The sequence below is a fragment of the Scardinius erythrophthalmus genome, assembly GCF_964197995.2.
Source record: "Scardinius erythrophthalmus genome assembly, chromosome: 2".
Classification (NCBI taxonomy): domain Eukaryota; kingdom Metazoa; phylum Chordata; class Actinopteri; order Cypriniformes; family Leuciscidae; genus Scardinius; species Scardinius erythrophthalmus.
Genome location: NC_138222.1, coordinates 29,285,053 through 29,305,136, shown reverse-complemented (window position 1 = coordinate 29,305,136; position 20,084 = coordinate 29,285,053). Strand labels below are relative to the sequence as shown.

The 20,084-nt window shown below is 37.7% G+C and overlaps 1 protein-coding gene across 3 annotated transcripts in view; it reads left to right on the top strand.

Annotated features, from left to right (window-relative positions):
* kcnq1.1 (potassium voltage-gated channel, KQT-like subfamily, member 1.1) overlaps positions 1–16,841 on the top strand; it is a 36,074-nt gene extending 19,233 nt beyond the window's left edge. For all 3 annotated transcript variants that reach the window (XM_081359082.1, XM_081359081.1, XM_081359083.1), the window contains 5 exons: positions 9,452–9,527; positions 11,686–11,780; positions 12,023–12,069; positions 12,236–12,297; positions 15,589–16,841. In XM_081359082.1, the coding sequence (XP_081215208.1) occupies positions 9,452–9,527; positions 11,686–11,780; positions 12,023–12,069; positions 12,236–12,297; positions 15,589–15,804 (496 nt within the window). In that variant the 3' untranslated portion in view covers positions 15,805–16,841. The remainder of the gene's footprint in view (positions 1–9,451; positions 9,528–11,685; positions 11,781–12,022; positions 12,070–12,235; positions 12,298–15,588) is intronic.
* Positions 16,842–20,084: the final 3,243 nt, after the last annotated feature.

Sequence of the window (20,084 nt, the reverse complement as noted above, 5' to 3'; positions counted from 1 at the left end):
ATTACACTATGAATTATGTGGAATACAAAAGCGTTCAGATTGTATTTTATTTTTTCTAGTACAAACTTTTATTTATTTTTAGAAACCACAAGAGGGCAGTGGAGGTGTTTTTGTAGACCAAACCCTTCTCCTGTCAGATTAAAGCATATGTTTTTTTTGGCTTACACTTGCAAAACCATACTAATGCTGCTTTAATGTGTATTATACAGGTGATGTAGAAAGACAAATGCAGACAAAAAGTCTGGTCCCATTTTACATTAGGTGTGTTACACTATGTACTTGCATTAAAAAGAGTAGCCTAATTGTACAATATACTCATTGCGTTCATATTGTATTGCAAAACACTTACTGCAATTGAGGTGGGACACGATAAGATAAGTTTAGGGTCAAATTTGGCGGTATGGTTAGGTTTAAGGGTGGGTTACTGTGTAAGGTGAGGGTCAACAGTGTCATACAGAAATTAATTACAGCTGCAATTTCATGCAGGTATTTTTTAAATATAAGTACAATGTAAAACATGTACACAATAAACACACTGTATCAAATGATTAATTCAAATGTTAGTACACAGTAGTTAAAGACACATGAAGTGGGATCAAAAGCATATTTTTAAACACAATCTGAGAGATATCGTAGACTAAGTTTAGTTTTCTTCTCACTTGCACTATTCTTGTGTATTTATATTGATTTTGATAGGGCTGAAGTGATAATATTAATCTCAGAATTGATACAATTACCAAGTTGCTTGTACACCGAGATGAATGTAATCATCTGGAAAAATGTAGGTGTTTTCCACCAAAGCAACTTAAAAGAGATTTTAAATTCTAATTAGCTAGATCTAATATTTTTAGAGTCTTAAGTATGATTCCTCTCTAAATCCTCATTCTTAGGAGACATATTGCATCTCCTCTACAAAGGAGCCTTGTCACTACAAGCTTTCATTTGATCTTTGAAGTTTAATGAGCTTTCATTCGCCTCACACTGAGATGCAATGGCAACAGCTGGCTTTTCTCTCTCTCTCTCCCTCCCTCTCTCTCTTTCTTGTCTTGCTCAGTGTGGGTGTGAGTGCATGTTTATTTGTTTATGTCCAGCAGAGCAGGGTGGGGACTCAAAAAGTCCAGAACCATAACGCCGCCTTGCATCTCTCCTCTCCTCTCGGCTCATCTCTTCTCCTCTTACTCCTTCTCATCTCATCTCCTCTCTTCTCCCTTAGGACGTTTGTCCTGCTCTGACCTTTGACCCAGGCTGTTAACTCAAGAGGTAGGAGAGGCACAAAAGCCTCCTCGTGCCTGCAGCTGAAACAGTTCGGCTGCATTGGGGGTGGGGGAAGAACAATGCCACAGAAACATATCTCTGACCGCTGCGCTCCCAACACACACACACACACACACACACACACACACACACTAGAGGATATCGACACTACCTACACACTTTTATCTATTAAACCTTGATAAAGAACAGGACTGTTTCTGCCACAGTGATATGTTATAAAATGTTGTCATTTCAAACCTCTTGAAGTGTCTTGAATCAAGCCATTTGGTAGAAAGAGTCACAGTTGTCATTTCATATCAAATACAAAGGCGTCTTTGGCAGCTGCCTGGATCAAAGAAAATAAACTCCCGTCCAGAGCGACACAGGTATAATGATGAAATCAAAGCAAACGCAGGTGCGTCTGAAAGTGCCCCATTTGTACTCGCACGTATCTGCTGTTGCAGTCTTGTTGGGCTGTGGTGTGAGGTTTACCAAAGGAGACCCGGGCTGAAAAGATTGATTTATTCTCAGTAAACAGAGAAGGACTTCTAGTGGCGGAGGCCAAGCCAGGCCGTCTACACTGGTGCAGAGACAAAGAGCCATTGTCTGCAGCTCTACACACGCCGACAATAGCCTGATTGACAAGCGGCCCTAGTCGTAATGGGCTTCTGGGCTAAAGAACGCAAAAGTGACTTTTGTTAGAAACACTCTTGTCTTCCAGAGCAATAATCTCCATGCTGGCAATTTCACAGAAATTGTATGCATGTATGCGTTCTATACATATTTTTCTAAGAGCTAAACATATATACTATTTATTTTTGAGTGTCACTTTTACTCAAAAGGTATTTTTGATTCAGCATGTACGTATATGGAAATATTTCCCCAGTCCAAAACGCATACAGCCCCACGTTCGCCTGTTAGAAGTGAGTAAATGTGTGTGATTTGGAGTGTGTGGCGGAGTGTAAGGCGTGCTGAATGGGACAGAAACATTGGCTCACTAATGCCTCTTCAGCGCGGCTTGCCAGCACAAGTTTCTTTATCTTGCCCGTCACGGCCCCTTTTCTTCCCCCCTTAACAGTAATTGTGTTTCGTTACAGTGTGTTAGAGCTAACGAGGGACATGGAGCGAGAGTCAGCGAAGCAGTGAAAGACAGACAGAGAGAGAGGGAGAGTTGCTCAGCAAGAAAGAACACATCCCAGATGATTCTCTCATTTGCTGTCAGACCAAGAGCCCAGCAAGACTCTCTGTAGAAGTTTGTAACAGAACACTGCACACGGTGAATTGACAACTATTCAGACAAATTCCTGTGAGCAGCGGATGCCAGGAACAGTGCTTTAAAAAACTTTATGGATAGTTCACCACACACACAAAAAAAATTATGATAATAATAATAATTTACTCACTCTCATGTCGTTCCAAACCTGTTTGACTTACACTTTTGGATAAAAAAGTGGAGGTTTTAACAGTGATGCCATAGAAGAACCATTTTTGGTTCCCCAAAGAACCTTTCTGTGAAAGGTTTCATTTTTTCTTCTTTGTTCTTCTGTGAAGAACATTTTAAGAATCTGAAAAACCCTTTTCCACCTTTTGTGCAAGGTTCAATGGATGTTAAACGTTCTTCAGGGAACCATACCTTTACTTTTAAGAGCGTACTTTCTTTTGCTTACACACACACACACACAAATATGTTTTTATTTGTACATACAGTATAATGAAATTCAATGGGGTCAAGTGTTGTTTTGGACCCAACTGACTTTGATTATATGAGCAAAAACAGTTGAAACATTCTTGAAAATATCTACTATAATGTTCCACAGAAGACAGAAATACATAAAGTTTTGGAACGACACAAGGGTGAGGAAATGATGACAGAATTTTTTATTTTTGCATCAACAGTCCCTTCAAAATTGCATTTTCAAATTCAAAAATCACAAATAATACATTTGTTGTCCATGAGCACCAATATTTCCGTTTCACTTCGTGAAATTAATATCAATGTGCCATATCAGATTTCTTTCAGAGGGCCCGGCTAAGTTAGTGACTTTGTTAGCTGGCAACATGATATGACAAAAGGCACTGAGGCCCCTGGTGATGTAAAAGGACTTGCACTGAAATGAACGCTGTCAGTTTCTTTGCTGCTGTAATGTTTAGGATCATATGAGGCCACAAGTTTGGGACATAAGCCATTTAGTCATGGTGTACGGCAATCATGGCAGCGGAGGACTCAATGTCAGAGTGAATGCTACATCCCTGTGTGTCACTCCTCATAAGGACATTTAATACTCTCCGTATTTGCCTGGCGCTTTGATGCTCGGGATGAAAGAGATCTTTGCTTGGCTGAAGCCAGAGGAACCCCTGCTGTGTGTGTATGAGCATCTTGTGCACGCACGTCTTTGTGTGCACATGTGTGTGTGATGGCTTCTGGCCAGCGGCCCAGACTCCACCCCGGGTCTTTACCCCAGTGTACAATGTCCAGCCGCTGGTCAGCGATTATCGGTCATTACTGCCTCAGTGGCCTTTATCTCAGCTGACCACTTATTAAAATGTCATTTAGGTATTGGAGCTCAAGGGGGAAGATGGAGCTGATATTTGGGATAATGTCCTGTACGGCGCAGCAGAGCCCTCTAAAGCTTGTGATTCTCAGATCGTGGCTAATCAGAGCGCTCTTCCCCTCCTCTTCCACAGAGCTATTCTTAGACACACAGGGCCCCCATGAGCCTTTTAGTGCCATAGTGCCACAATCCTGCAGCCTGTGGCGCAACACCGCCACACAAAGGTCTTCATCCTTTGACTCGCTGAGACGAGTCACAAGAGTGCACATGGCCTCAGTGGGGGACTTTGTGGTAATTGACATGTGTTTGTGATTTATCATATGATGTAACAAAACATTGGGGAGGTTTTGAGTATGCAGGCCGTTTCTTTCGGATAATTGAGTTGTAAGTTATATCATGCGGTTAAAGTCTCTGAACTTTAAATAGCTGGTCCCACTAGAATGAATTGCTGCTTTTTAAAAAAGCAGTATATGTTTGTTTAAAAGAAGTCTCTAATCCTCAGAAACACAGCATTTAATTATTTGGTTAAAAATGTAATTAATTCCTGTGATGACAAAGCTGAATTTTCAGCATCATTACTTAAGTCTTCAGTGTCACATGATCCTTCAGAAATCATTCTAATATGCTGATTTAGCACTCAAGAAACTTTCTTATTATCTGATTTCTTATGTTGAAAATGGTTGTTCTGCTTAATATTTTTGAGAAAATCACAATATATTTTTTTCAGGATTCTTTTAGAAATAGAAAGTTCAAAGTATTTTGTTACAATGTAAAAATCTTTACTGTCACTTTTAATTGAATTTAATGCATCCTCCTTGATGAATAAAAGTATTAATTTCTTTATAAAAATCATACTGACCCCAAACTACCCCAAACAGTAGCATATATATAATGTAAGAAATTTACAACTTACAAAATTTAAAGCCTGTAGTTTTTGACCCCTTTGTATTTAATGCCTGAAGTTAAAACGCTGAAAACATACAAAGAATGGAAAAATAGATTATACAATGGATTATTGTATGGATTATATCTCTTAATTGTCATCCTTCTGTAATTTTGCATGCTCTCATTTTATAGTCACACAACTGTCTGATTGAGTTTGTCTTTTTGCAGTACCACGGAGGCCATGTTGGTGTGTGTGAGAGAGAGAGAGAGAGAGAGAGAGAGAGAGAGAGAGAGAGAGAGAGAGAGAGAGAGAGAGAGAGAGAGAGAGAGAGTGTGTGTATGGATGCTTTTTAGTGATAAGATTAGAGTGAAGCCCGGTGATTGTTATGTTTCCTGTTTATCTACATTTGATTACACTCAGATTAGCTGAGGCCCTTTAGAGGGAGGTCAAATAACAGCCACTTTTTCCCACCTAAAACACTAAATTGCATATTACCCTTGCAGGTTCAATTATTTTTTGCTGCTTTATATAAGACCTAATTTAGTCAATAATATATCCTCTCTGAAGCTTCTCCTTCCCCTCTGAGTTCTTGTTATCTATCCCCCAGAATCAAATCATTGTAGCTCTAATCAATACAAAAGATGCTGCCCATATTGCCCTAAGGAGCGGTTGCTGACCTCGGATCAGGTGTTCTCTCATCTAGCCTCCACTAATGAGTGTTAGTAGATGCACAGAAGGGTTGATGTCATTTTCCAGACGAGATCACCTCCTCAGACCAAATGTTGTTGAACACACCCTGTTAGAGTTAATAGGAGGTGGGGAGTTAGACCCTTTGGCCTTAAGTGTTGATGGTACTAATGGCATGTTCATTTCCTGTCCCATGATGTATTTCTTTGATCTTTATTTGGGGTGGTTATGATGGCTTTTGTCACAAATTTGACATCACTTGCTATTTACATGGACAAAGCACGCAAACTCAGACCTTGGCTTGTCTTTTGATCATTAAAAACGTCACAAAATGGGTTGATTTTGGGGTTAAAGTAGATTTAAAGCAGAACTTGGTAACTTTTAACTGTCTAGAAATCATTTGGATGGTTAAACAACCTGTTCTGGTGATATTGGTGACTTTCCCCTCCCCCCCCAGCGTTCCCAGGCGGAAAACAAACCTTGCAACTTGGGGACTACTGTCCCGGTAAGATAGAAATTGGAAGTCTTGTGAGAAGCGAGAACGAGCTCGAAACACGAATTGCTTTACGGCAATTCGACATAAACACACACGCATGTATTACCCATAGTTACCCACCTCGGTAGACATAGCTCCACACGATACAGTTGGCTTGCTCCGATCAAAACAAACGCACATGAGCAGCGGTAGAGAGGGGGAGGAGGCCGCCGCAAGTGAGTTTTTTACGACCGTGTTGTGAAATATACGCCCCCCCCCCCACAGCTGTAGGGGGAGCTCGTGGGGAAAACAAGCGACAACAAAAGGGAAAATCAACGAAGAAGTGACTACAGTTGCCGAGTTCTGCTTTAATTTATGGTCTGTAGGTAAAATCCCTTGAAGGGATAGTTCAGCCAGAAATGAAAATTGTTACCCTCAACCTCATTTCATTCCAAACTTTCCAAAAATGTCTCAGTTTTTGTCCAAGCAATGAAAGTCAGTGGGGTCCAATGTTGTTTAGAACCTCATTAACTTTTACTGTCCGGATGGAAAAAAAGAGTAAAAAATAAAACATTCTTCAAAAATATGTTGTGTTCCACAGAAGAAAGAAAGTCATGCAGGTTTTGAACGGCATGAGCAATTTTTTCAGTGAACTATACCTTTAATACTTTTCTCACAGGAAGCGTTGATCGTGATATTCTTCTCGTGGGATTATGTTAACACATTGTTTTGTAATAATCACTGTGTCAGTACATTAAGGTACAAAATGCAGCGTTGATGCACAATGCTGATTAGACAAACTACTCTTGTCACTGGTGGCCCTCCAGTGGATATGCAGTTACTTTCACATCTGGCTGCTTTTATTTAGCAGACTCAACAAAAAAAAAAGATTGGGAACGGATGGGAGATTTGCAGTCTGCCTTCGGCAGAAAGAAGACCTCATATGATCGCCTCCTTTTCTCTTTCTCTCTCTATCTGTCGGTTTGTCTGTCTCTCTCCATCTTTTTCTTTCTTTCTTTCTCTCTCTGTCCCAGTGGGAGTCTTTCTCCCTTTGCGTACGTCTCCACCAGTGTTCGCCATTAGCCAGGCTTTGTGCCAGCACTAGAGGCAGATGGTGACCCTGCTGAGGTCATGAGACCAGCGTTGCTATGCTGGTAACCATGACTGGAGAGAGGAAGTGGCACTGCCTCCGGGACAGATGGGGTGGTTCCCATGTTCTATCTCTTGTGTCCCCCACCTCTCTCTCTTTCTGTCGTCTTCCCCTGCTCCATTGGAATGACAAACACCAGGGAGGTATAATTCCTGAACTCTGTGCATATTGCCGGCAAGATTCCAACTTGAGTTTATCAGTTTGGATTCTGTAGTTTCAAATGAGTAATGTTCCACCAAAATGGAACCACCCTTACATATTAAGCTCTGAGAGGCATGTGAATATCAACTGATTATTATACCATAAACATTTATAGCTCAAGAGAGTCGTTCAGCACTTGACATGAAAAATAAGTTATTTCCTCACAGTTTCCTCAAAAATATTAAGCAGCACAAATGCTTTCAACATCGATAAGAATAAGAAATGTTTCTTGAGCACCAAATCATCATCATTTCTGAAGGATCATGTGACACTGAAGACTGGAGGAATGATGCTGAAAATTCAGCTTTGCATCACAGGAATAAATTATGATTTAAAATACATTAAAATAGAAAACAGTTCACAGAATCACTGTTTTTTCTGTATTTTTCATCAAATAAATTCTGCCTTGGTAGGCAGAAGAGACTTCTTTCAAAAACATTTTTTTTTAAAAAAGTATGTCTAAAGGTTTGGACACACCTGAGTGAATGTTTCTCATGGTCTAAAGGTTTTTTGAGGTTGCTATAAATGTAATATTTAAATCAAAATGGCTTTTTCTTCTCTCTCCAGTCCAACTTATCTATTTAAAAAAAAAAATAAACCATCAGTTTTGTAAAGAAATTAATATTGCCACAGTTTGAACTAATTTCGAGTATGTACATATTTAAACATGGTTGAACATTGTTGGTTACAGCATAACTCCTAAACTTCCATCTGTGTTATAGGCCTATTATGATTAGTTAAATAGCTAAGAGTTAAGCTGTGTCCAAATTTGCATGGAAACTATATGCATGGAAATAGATCATAAACTAAGTCATACTAAGAATGCAAAATAGCTTCAGTGTTTGTTATCTGGAGTTTTCCATTACCACCTCTCCTCCTCTTTTAATACTAACTTAACAGACATTTGCATTGCTGTGGGTATGATAATGTTCAAAGCTATTTAACTACTGGCAATATTACCCAAAGGGATGCTGGTTGAAATCTAGAGTATGGCACCAAAGAGCAGTAAATTGGCAGTTGCCTGGAGCACGGCATATGCCTTATCCCTCATTTCCCTGTAGCCCGCAGCCAGGGAGAAACCAGAAACTGTCAGCCAGCCATGTCCATTAAGTCAATGAGGCTTGATAGCCTGCAGCCAGTCTACAGCTAATGCATTTTAAAAGTACTTGTGTGAGTGTGCTCCGTCTTTTGTCAGAGTGACATGCAACAGACACGAGCCGTAGCATGCTAACATGATACAGGCATGGAACACATCGAGACTGGCACGCGGGAGCCGACATGCAAGGGAAAGTGTACTTCTCATACTTTGTCTTTCTTGGAGACAATGTTCCATTCCCCTATAACCTTGGGTCTCCTGGGAGTCAGTACCCTCCCCAACCCACCAAATCTCAGTGCTGTGGTTTTTGAAAGCTTTGAAAAGCTGAGAGAGCCTTGTATATTCTCTTAGACACTGTGTCCTGGTCGTGACCCTTGTGCTCAATGACCACTTGCAAAAGTCCTATACATAAACAGCATCTGGAGTGGCTCAGGGCTGCACCTGAAGGCGTAGCAGAGACTGATAGGATTGTTTTGCAAATGATATTGAAAATGTGAAAGGTCAGTGATTGTGCTATGATAATTTGCGGTGACACAACCAACATGTCAGAGACCACATTTATGACCATTTATGACTAATTCGTAGTTCGTAGTTAACTCTAACATAACCTTAACCTGCTTACTTTTTTCTAATAATAATACCTTTTTAAATGATTCACATCGTACAAATCCATAGGAAATCGCCACCTTGTAACGTACTCAAGTTTTCTTGTGAGATTAGGTTGACTAGCAATAATATATAATAATAATAATATTAAATATTTATTTGATAATTTTATAATAGTTAATCCAAAAATTACATTTTTATTCACCCTCATGTCATTCCAAACCTGTATGACATCATTCCTTTTGTAGAACCAAAAAAGAGGATATTTTAATGGAAGTTTTGAAGGCTATTGACTTTGATTGTATGAGGGCAAAACAATAATTTTCCTAATTATTTTTCTGTTGCAAAGAAGAAAAAGAAAGTCATACAGGTTTGAAATGTCACGAGGGTGAGTCAATGATGACAACATTTTAATTTTTATGTGAATTAACTGCTGCTAGGTGATACAATTTCATTTCGATTTTCATTTTAAAATCAAAATGTAATGTAAATGTAAAATTTTAAGTATCTTTCTTAATACTAATCACAACAAATAAACACACAGGTTGCGGGATTCCCATCGAGCTGCCATCCGTGTGATCCAGATAATGTACTACTTTGTGGCCCAAAAAAAGTTCCAGGTAAGATTTTTGTTTTCTATTTGCTACAACCAAAATTTGATCAAGTTAGCATGTTACATCGCTAAAATGAGCAGAAATGCAGATTTTTCTTCTCTTGATTGTGGTGCAGGAGCTATTTTGCTTATTCATAATTGATTACAAAGAAACTTTCAAATTCAGGTTTCCAATCATGAGCATTCCTTGATCAATTTCAGTGTAGTGAATAAGGTGTCTTTTAACACATATTGAAGAGAAGACCTTGTGTTGGGCTTCATTCAGTCACAGCAGATGCTCTGCCTGAGTCCTCAAAAATACTGGCTAATGTCAGAGGATTACCTTAATAGCTGTCCTACACACTTTCTCCTCCTTTGTGTGATTGTGCGACACTTGATACTCGTTACTGCACTTTGTTTGTCTTCTCTCTTTACCCTCCCATCCTCTCGCCATCCATTCATTTGACCCGCTTGCCTCAGTCATCTCTCAATCCCCTTATTTTCTCCAAGTCCTTCTCCCCTCCTCTCACACACTCTTGCGACACAGAACACACACTTTGGAGTGTTTGTCAGATGCTGCTGGCTAGATTTGCCGTGTCTGATGTCATGACAATGTTTACCCTTCTTTGAACGGCTCTAGCTTCTCCTGAATTGGGTCATTTGTGCCGGAGATGTGTGAATGTTTGGTTATTTCACCAACGCTGATCAAACTGAGCTTAAGTTCTAGAAAACAGGAGCTTCACACATCTTCCCCATGTTAGTCAGGAAGTTCAAATTAATTAAAATAGCTATAAGCATTATCACCTGCTCAATCTGCCCCGAAGGCAAAAATTAAGCTTTTGATCAGGGTGTTCGTTTGGTTTCAGCAGATGTGAATCATTTTCCTCAAAGGTGAGAATCAAGAGGAAATATTTCCCCTCTGGGCTCGTTTGATTTGGGGCTGGTTGTATCAAGTCAACCGAGTTCACCCTTATGATGAACTGATTCTTTCAGACTTTAGTCATAAAGCTTCACTCTCATGAGGGCCAACCAGTGGGTTTGTGGGGCCCTAGGCAAGATCATATCAAGATTTGATCATAAAAATGTACGAGTCTATGAGGGAAAGTCAAAGTGTATTTAAATTAATTCTTTAAATTTAGAATTACTTTTTACTTTTTAAATCTTTTGCAGTTCATTGAATAAGTCCTGCACTGTGGAAATTTAAGTATGAAAAGTACAAACAATGCATTCTCTCAATTAATATGATTTCATAGAAACGGCATGTGTAGGAATGATGCCATAAGAAAAAATCTTAAAACCTTAGTTTTTTTTAAATATAAAAACTGTATTATAAAAAGAAATTAAATATAGGTCATATGCACATAAACAAAACATATATATATATATATGTCCATGTACTATATATATATTTATTTTATTTTAATATATATACACTGTCATTAAAAAGTTTGGTCTAATTATTTATTTTTTATTTTTTTGTAATTCTTTTATTCAGCAAGGATGCATTAATTTGATCAAAAATTACAGTAAGGACTTCTATAAATATTTCTATCTCACAAAATGCTGTTCTTTTGAACTTTTTATTCAATATTTCATCTAATCCTGACAAAGAAATGCATCACGGTTTCCACATAAATATTAAGCAGCAACGGTACTATTATAATAAATAACTATAATAATAAGAAATGTTTCTTGAGCAGCAAATCAGCATATTAGAATGATTTCTGAAGGATCATGTGACTGAAGCCTGGAGTAATGACGCTGAAAATTCAGCTTTGCCATCACAATATTATTACTTATTATGTACTTTTTTGATCAAATAAATGCAGCCTTGGCGAGCATAAAAGACTTCTTTCAAAAATGTAAATAGTTTTTTTTTGACCGGAAACATTCGAACGGCAGTGTATATTTATTATTATATATATTTTTTTTATTTTTTTTTACATTTATTTTAACAGGAAGTCTCATTGAGATCAAAAATCTCTTTTACAAGAGAGACCTGGCCAAGGTTGCAGCCATACATGAACAAAATATATATTAGTATTATTTTATTATAATCATTGTATTATATTTGTTAAAAACAGATCTAAGTAATAACTATATGCACAGACAAAAAAACAAATACAGTGAGTGATGAGTGCAGATGTTATATCTTCTGGTTTTTGTATGTATGTGTGTTTTTGCAGCAAGCGCGTAAGCCGTACGATGTGAGGGATGTCATTGAGCAGTATTCTCAGGGTCATCTCAACCTCATGGTGCGCATCAAGGAGCTACAAAGAAGGTGGGATGAGGACTCAATTTATCACCTAGCAGCAGTGAAGCACATTGGGAAAAGTGTTTACTTTAACATGGCTATACATGGATGACATTTTATAGGAATATTAGCAATATAAATGACTGTTTCATGACCTTTGGGTAAATAAAGCTGGGGAGTTAAGAGTACATCCATCTCTGTCACTATTCCTCTCACTTTTCATCTGCCATTTCTGTACATGAACATTTCACATGTTTTGGTCCTAACAGGCTGGATCAGTCCTTAGGGAAGCTGTCTTTCTTCCAGACAAGTTCAGGTAAAGCTAAGTCATTCATTCAACCCCACACCATGATTTGCTACAGTTTGACCCCTTCGTTGTTCTTTATGTTGCTGTTTATTGTTGTGTTGTAGTCGTAGTGCACATTCGTGTTAATGGAGGGTTTTTATTATGTTTTTCTTGGCTCTATTTTTGTCTTCTGTAGAACGCTTGAAAGACAAAGGCACAAACACTATTGGCTTCAGACTCAACAGGATGGAAGACAAGGTAAGCACTTGAATATTTGTCCTACAGCCAGAGCAGGGTTTAGCTAAAGTTAGTAAGAAAGACATTTATACCATTTTTGTGTTGGAAAACAGGCTTTTACTTTATAACTATTGAGGGTTCCCGTATCTGAAGAAAACACCAAAAACTCACAATATACTTAAAAGAGTCCAAAAAGTCTTTGTTCGTAAACCACAATAGGCCAAAAGTTGTAACAAAATTAAAAAATAAAAATGGGCCCACAGAATATAGAGGTGAATAAAAAAGCCAACAAAAAAAGCCAGAGATTTATTGAGGAAAATCTGTGCTTTTTCTCACATTTGCTTGTTTGGATTATATCTGAAATATCTCTTCAGACAATATTACATGCTCTTGAACTTTAGCAATAAGTGTAGAAACCAAGCGCCTCCAACAAGTTAATCATTAGTAAAATAATAACAAGTTCCAGGTCTTAAGTTTACGTGCAAATGCGCACAACACCGTTGGTTCAGCAAGGATTCTATAGATAAAGATCTGTAAGCTTCATTCATCAAGCCTTACCCTGGAGGCAGAAGAAATCTTTCTCTGCTTTCAATCAAATATCACTTTTTGAAGACTTCTCAAACATTCTCCTTGAGTGATGTGTGCTGATAAGGGTGTTAAGACTAAAAAGAACAGCTTTCTGGCTTCTGTGTGTGTGTGTGTGTGTGTGTGTGTGTGTGTGTGTGTGTGTGTGTGTGTGTGTGTGTGTGTGTGTGTGTGTGTGGCCTCCCATGGCCAATAGAATGACAGGGATTCAGGAGCTCTACAAACACTCTGTCTACTGTTCATTTGCCACTCCAGCCATAAATCCTTTTACAAACAGATCTCATCCTAGACACGAACTCGAAACAGCATACACACTTGTTCACGTGATCTCTCTCTCTCTCTCAGACTTGCTTGCTCTCTTTCTCCCTCTCAGAACTAGCAAATTGACTCATTTTATGAAATGCCAGAAAAAAGCCTGTTCAACCTGTTTAAAATTCTTTACTGAGAAAGAATAGAAAAAAATGTTTAAGAAGAATTTGATCTTGTTTTCATAGATGACATAGCGGTAAAAAATGTTTTTCGATCTTGCTGCCTACAAATATTAGGTGACTTAAGGATTGTTTTCGATCTCATTGACTCACTTTTATTGACTTCATCATGCTAGCCATATCTCTATGACAATGCTATTGAGTAGTCAAATTACAAGTATTTCCCAGAAGGACATGTCGTAAAGAACTGTTTGAAAATGTTTCATTAGCTGTAGAGGCAGTGGACAGGATACCCTGCCCCTTACAGTGTCATTCTTCTTCCCATAATTCTGTGGTAAACAGGAAGCAGGCAGTGTCTGGCATAAACAGGAACAAATAGCCTTAACTTTTATCCAAACACCCATCTGTAGAAACTCATTACTACATCACTAACACAGTCTTCTGCCTCCACTCTAACTGGATTCTCTTCACACATAGGGCATCCTTTTTTTTTAAATATTACCTTTTATTTATTAAATCATATATACTGCTGTTCAAACGTTTGGATTTTGTAAGATATTTTAATGTTTTGTAAAGAATCCTCTTATGCTTAAAACAGTATTATTGTGAAATATCATTAGAATTTTAAATAACTGTTTTATATTTTAATACATTTTAAAATGTCATTTTACATTTTCAGCATCATTACTCAGTCTTCAGTGTCACATGATTCTTCAGAAATCATTTGTTGCTAAAGAAATATTTCTTATTATTATCGGTGTTGAAAACAGTTGTGCTGCTTAATACTTTGTAATATATATATTTACATATATTTGAAATAGAAATCTTTTGTAGCAACTTATTTCTTTAAAAAATAAATAAATTATTGACCCCAAACTTTTGAACAGTGCTGTAAATGTTTTTATGGAACAAATATTTAAAATACATTGAATCTGTTTAGACTATGAGGAGCAATGTACTGTATGACTTTATAATGTTTTCCCAAAATATTTCCCCATCAAATTTATTTGAATGGCTTTCTAGTATTTAATAGTAAATTACACTTTTTACAGTGTCCCTATGTTGCATGTAGTTACTATAGTAATATAGTAACCTCTAACACTAAAGTAAGTACATGTAGTTAATTAATTACTTAAATGTGTAATTACACTGTAACACGGACAGCTTAAAATAAAGTGTAACCGAAACTAGTTCTACGGTTTGCAAGTAAAAACCAGTAAATGTAAACTTTTATAGTATTATGACAAACTCGTAAGTGTGAGTAAATGTTGAAAGAATTTTTATTTTGTGTGAACTATCCCTTTAAGTTTCGACTCAAAATCTTGTTTTTTCTCTGTGGTTAGTAGTGTGCATGTTTGCATTCATGTCTATATGGGGAGCGACTGCATATGTTTACATGCCCGAGTCTCCCGCCGTACGCTATATGTTTGTGCATGTATCCATGTGTTTGTATGTGACTGTGGTGCCACTATCATTGTGTAAACTGTGGTCCAGCATGGAGACACTCGTCTGGTTATTTCTAATGGGGTGTAGACAGCCCTGGCTCCACACGTCACTTAGCTTTAACCCAGCGGAATGACATTTGGCTCCCCAACTGTAAAATGAAGAATTACAAGTATTTCTCTGACAGTTTTCTTCCTCTCAAACATGAATCCCTTTAAACATTTAACAACAATTCCCACTGGTTTTAAAGTATGTTTAGCTTTTAAGGCACATAGACAGTTACATAAACGGTACTGAAAAAAAAAATGCTTTGAAGTTAGAATGTTGAACTAGAAAATAGTCTTTCTGCTTTAAAAGTTCACTTTTACTTCAGTGTGTTACTTGGCATTTCTTTGTAATGAATTGTGAAATCGGTTTCTGAGTGAACATTTTTCAGAGTGCTCTGACATGTTTAAAAATTGATTATTATAGTTATTATATGAAAATATGGCATAAGGTGTCACAATTTTTTTTTCTTTCTTAAGTGTAGTTCTGACTGTATTATAGTGTCCACTCATTTCAACCATGTGATTCAGTTATAACCTAATCTTTTCATTTAACTGACCTTTTTTCGACTATTCATTATCACCTCTTTGATCAAAGTTTAATCTCATTTACAGCATATATAAGGATGGATTTATTTCTTTTGCTAGACTGTTTATACAGATGGGATCTTTTATCAGTTGCTGGTGTTTTACGGCTTGTATGGACACATCGTCTCTTGTTTGTGACGTTATTTACCCAGACACCATGATGACGTTATTTCAGACCGTGTTTTGAAAAGATGTGCTGAGACCACACACTCGTTTCCCCGCAGATCACACACATGGACAGGACACTTAACAGCATTGCAGAATCTCTCAACCTGATGTTGGCGAGGGAGAGACGGGGGGATCTGGCCAAAGGGAAGGAACAGCGTGGCAGCTTCTGCCGACAACCAGCCACCCACAGCCTGTCAGTGCCGGACAGACAGGACAGCCTGCCCGGCCTCGAGCAACTGTCCACACCAACTGTTATTCATGAGGACAGCTGAGTCTAAAGCTAAAGGACCACTAAATCACAAAGTGCCTGATGTTGGATCAGTTTTGGCTAGCGTTAATGTAAGATATTGGGTCTGGCTCAGGTTTAGCATCAGCTGATTTTAAGATATCTTCTTGTCTGAATAATTCTGTTCATCTTTATATTTTGTCAGACAGTCGAATTTCTTATAAAGCATCACGTAGAGCAATACGTATACATATTTTTAGCATACGATTGTGTAGACTTTTTGAGTTTTTGATATTGATTATCCAGTTGTTCTCTTTTAAAAGAAGAGAGTTCCCTACTTTTTGTGAGCGGTTTGCTCTCTTAAAAATAAAGGTTTGAAAAGGGGGTTTTCGCAGTTGTTTTGCCCAAAGAATCTTTCAATGAACAGTTCTTAAGAACATTTTAATATCGAGCCTTTTTCCTCTTTAAAGAAAAGAAAGGTTCTTCATGGAACCATAAATGCACACAATAAAGAACCTTTATTTTTAGGAGTGCAGATGTGAATAATTCTGATGTTATTTTGGTGTGTTATGAATTGACAAATGTCTTTAAATGATTACTGTTGACAGGAACAAAATGTGTGTTGCTTGTGTTTATGAATCACTAATTAGCTTTTTAGAGGCACGCAGATTTGTGAATACTGTTTAAATTCAGCTGGATAAAGACTTTTCACTCTCGTCTTCGCAATCAGGTTTTTTTTATTTATGTTCATTCACTAATATGAATGTTCTATTTTTTTCAAATTGTGAAATAAATACTGTATCCTAAAAAAACACTACTAATTCAGTTCTCCGGTAAAATCCATTAGCCTACAGCAAAAACAGCCCTTAAACGTCTGCGCCAAATACCGAAGGAATTTAGTCAAGCAAATGACTTTGGTTCTTAAGCTCAAAAACTTAGCAGTGACACTTATGACGATGCAAATCGAAAACTTTTTGCCTTTGTATTTGGCCTCCAAATAAGGTTGTTTGTACTAGTAAAATCCATTTTCAAGAAGTGGCGTTTTTTTCTCACTGCTGTCAAGTAAACATCTTGTTTCTTCTTTCTCATGTTTGCAGTGCTTTCATTTCCACCATGTTTTCGTGGGGTCAAACGCCTTGGCTATTCAAACACAAGTGTGTGGGCAGTTCGGCTTCCCGCTCTTTTCCTTCTCCGTCAGGCCAGAATGGTGCTATTTGGAGGCATTTATGGCCTTCAGGAGCAGTTGTTGTCTTTTTTTCTAAAAGTCTTTCGGTGACACTTTCCGAATTCCTTTAGAGCATCCCGACAGATCAATGACTTATGCAGCACACGACCATATGGGGAGCACCGTGACCTCTGATTTTATTGTCATACATTTGCTTTCAGGGGTGAGGGGCATTGTTGCTATGGGGATGACTACATGCGCACCCTTTGACCTTATCCTGGGCAGTAACACGGCTGTCCACTCCGCCTTTGTTCGCGCACAGCTTCTCGCATGGGCCATTGTCACCTGTAATATGTGCAACAAATCAGACATTCCGTCACATACGTATTCATGAAAGGCATGACAATTTTGTCTTTATTATCTCTCTACCGCAATCGAGGACGTAGGATTATATCTCAGAAAAGCTGTCGTAGCAAACCAGGATGTCAGCTTCCTCTTAACCATTTGTGCCGACTTCATCTTAATTGAATAAAACCATACGCCATGCTATATCTACGCCATATTCCACAAAAAATGTCCCAAAAGGGCAGAGGAATAAGACACTTTAGAGTACACCTCTTCGTGGCAGGACAACTATGTCAACAATGGAATGGACAGGACAACAGTATTGGCAGACACCACAGAGAGCAGGCCTGCTACAGAGGGGGTCTGGCCCATATGCCGCCAGATAAATGATAAGCCTTTGTTATTCGTTTAAAAGGACGTACTGCTGTCACTGTCTCTGGGACCGCTGAGCAAACTTTGGGACCAAATGCCATTAATCCAAGCTAGTGAACCCATAGAGGTGTATCCAGCCTTGAAGACACAGCTTGCCAGTGCCTCCGCTATAGTTTTATGGGTTTTATTAGTGAAAGAGAAACAGCTCTGAAATGGAGAGGGCTACAACACAGAGATGAATGGTTTGATGGTTTTGCTGCAAATTGCAGGTGTTTGTGTCAAAAAGGGTAGCAATGTTGAGAAAGCGATGTTCCTGTTAGTTCCTGTAAGTGGGGAACATGAATTGTTAAGTATGACTTTCTTTTTTTTTATTACTTTGTTTTTATTTCATTAACTTAAATTGAAGAAAAAAAAAAACATCAGTGTATACACTGTAAAAAATATCTGTTGGTTTAACTTAAAAAAGTAAGCTAACCTAACCCGGTTGCCTTACAATTTTGAGTTCATTGAAATTTTAAATTTGAGTTAATACAATGAAGGAGATTGGTTTAATCAACAGAAACTCAAAATATTGTTTTATCTGGTACCACATGAATTATCTAAGTTGATTTGACAGAAAAAAAAAACATGTTGTGATAACAAATCATGAAAATAATGTTTTACTGTGTAGTTTTTGGGTAAAAAATCTAAAGACATAATTTTCATAGTATTTACACTAGGCTATTTTAATTATTTATTTTAAATACTTGATCATATTTAGTAGTTTACTCTTAAAACTAAGTTCTAAAGGGGGGTTTTCGCAGTGATGACACATTTTGGGTTCCCCAAAGAACCTGTGAACAGTTCTTAAAAGATCCACTTTTTGTTTGTTCGCAGAACATTTTAATAATCTAAAGAACCTTTTCCACTATTAAAGAGCCTTTTTGTGGAATGGAAAGGTTCAATGGATGTTAAAGGTTCTTCATGGAACCATGATGTCAACCTTTATTTTTAAGAGTGCGGCTACTCTTGCCGTGTATTTTGTATTCAGACGTTTTTTTAGTCAAATAAACGAGCATGATTTAAATGTTTTAGTCCGAATAAAAGGATTCGAATTGAACTCTTAACTTCATTTAATGATGTACAGACTGCATGGGCTGAATGAATGCGTCTCTGTGGGATTTGCTGATAAAAGTCGAGGTCCCATGAGCCTGAGGAGGTAATCCATCTGGTCAGGAAACCCAGCTGAGCTATAACGGAACATATTGGAAACCCTGTCAATCTGGACATAATGATTTTAGTGTAAAAGCTCAAATAATGAGGTTCAGTTAAACCCTGGGGGATTCCTCACATTACAAGTCACATCATTTCGTTTATTAAAATCCACGTTTTTCATTAATAATTATGAAACAAGGTTGTGTAATATTAAGCCAATTGCGTAGATGTTTTAGAGACTGTAGCCATGCCGTGCAGCTTTCTCAGAGCCTATATCATATTTTAACACGCGAAAGATAAAAATTCGTTCAGGTAATCAGAAGAATTTGATCGCAATTGCTTATTATTTTTATAGCTACTATGCTTATACTTTTATGCAAAATCTATGTGTTCCTATTACATCGCCGGTAGCTTCTACATATTTATCAGGCTACCTTATGTAGGCCTATTTTGGCCTGCTTGTAATTAAAGGCTATTGTTAATTATTATTATTAGCCTATTATTGTTGTTAGTTAAGTTTGCATGCACGTTGCATGTTTACATGTTTATTTAAAGTGTTGCAGAACAATCTTTATGCAAATGTCTCCAAACGTTGTTCGTTTCTTCATTTGAATGATGGTCTGTCGCTGTCATTACGCACTGGAGTAGGCTATCTCTGTTTTCTTGCACACGACTAGATACGGACTAGAAACAAAAGCAAACAGGATTTGTGAGCACCGAGCGCTTCTGTGAGAGCACAAAGCCTCATTTGCAGGTGAATGCGATGGCACTCGCTTCGCCTTACGCCTTTAGCTGCCTTTGTTCCATTTCGCCTTTTTTGGTGCCAGATGGTCATGGAAAAGGGAAACTTCTTTAGAGAAAGGCTAGCGAAACACTGGCACTCTTCACCTAGCCCAAACGTGAACGACAGAAATGAAAGGGGGGAAATCTGAGGAGCCTATCAGTAAAAGCATCGTTGATAAGCATTTTATTTTTTATTTTTCTGACAAAATGTGAGTTGTTAAAGGCCCAGAGTTGTAAAAGTGTAAAATCCAAATATAATCCAAATAAACTCATTAACTCGAATACTTTCTTCCAGCTTTATCCAATTATCTGTCCCTTATGATCAACGTTTCAAAGATTTTTAAATACAAACGTAGCTGTTCATACTATTTTTTTGTAACTCTTTTTGGTAACACTTTATTTTACAGTGTCCTTGTTGCATATGTTACATGCACTTACCGTAGTAATAACAGTAAATTACATGCAGT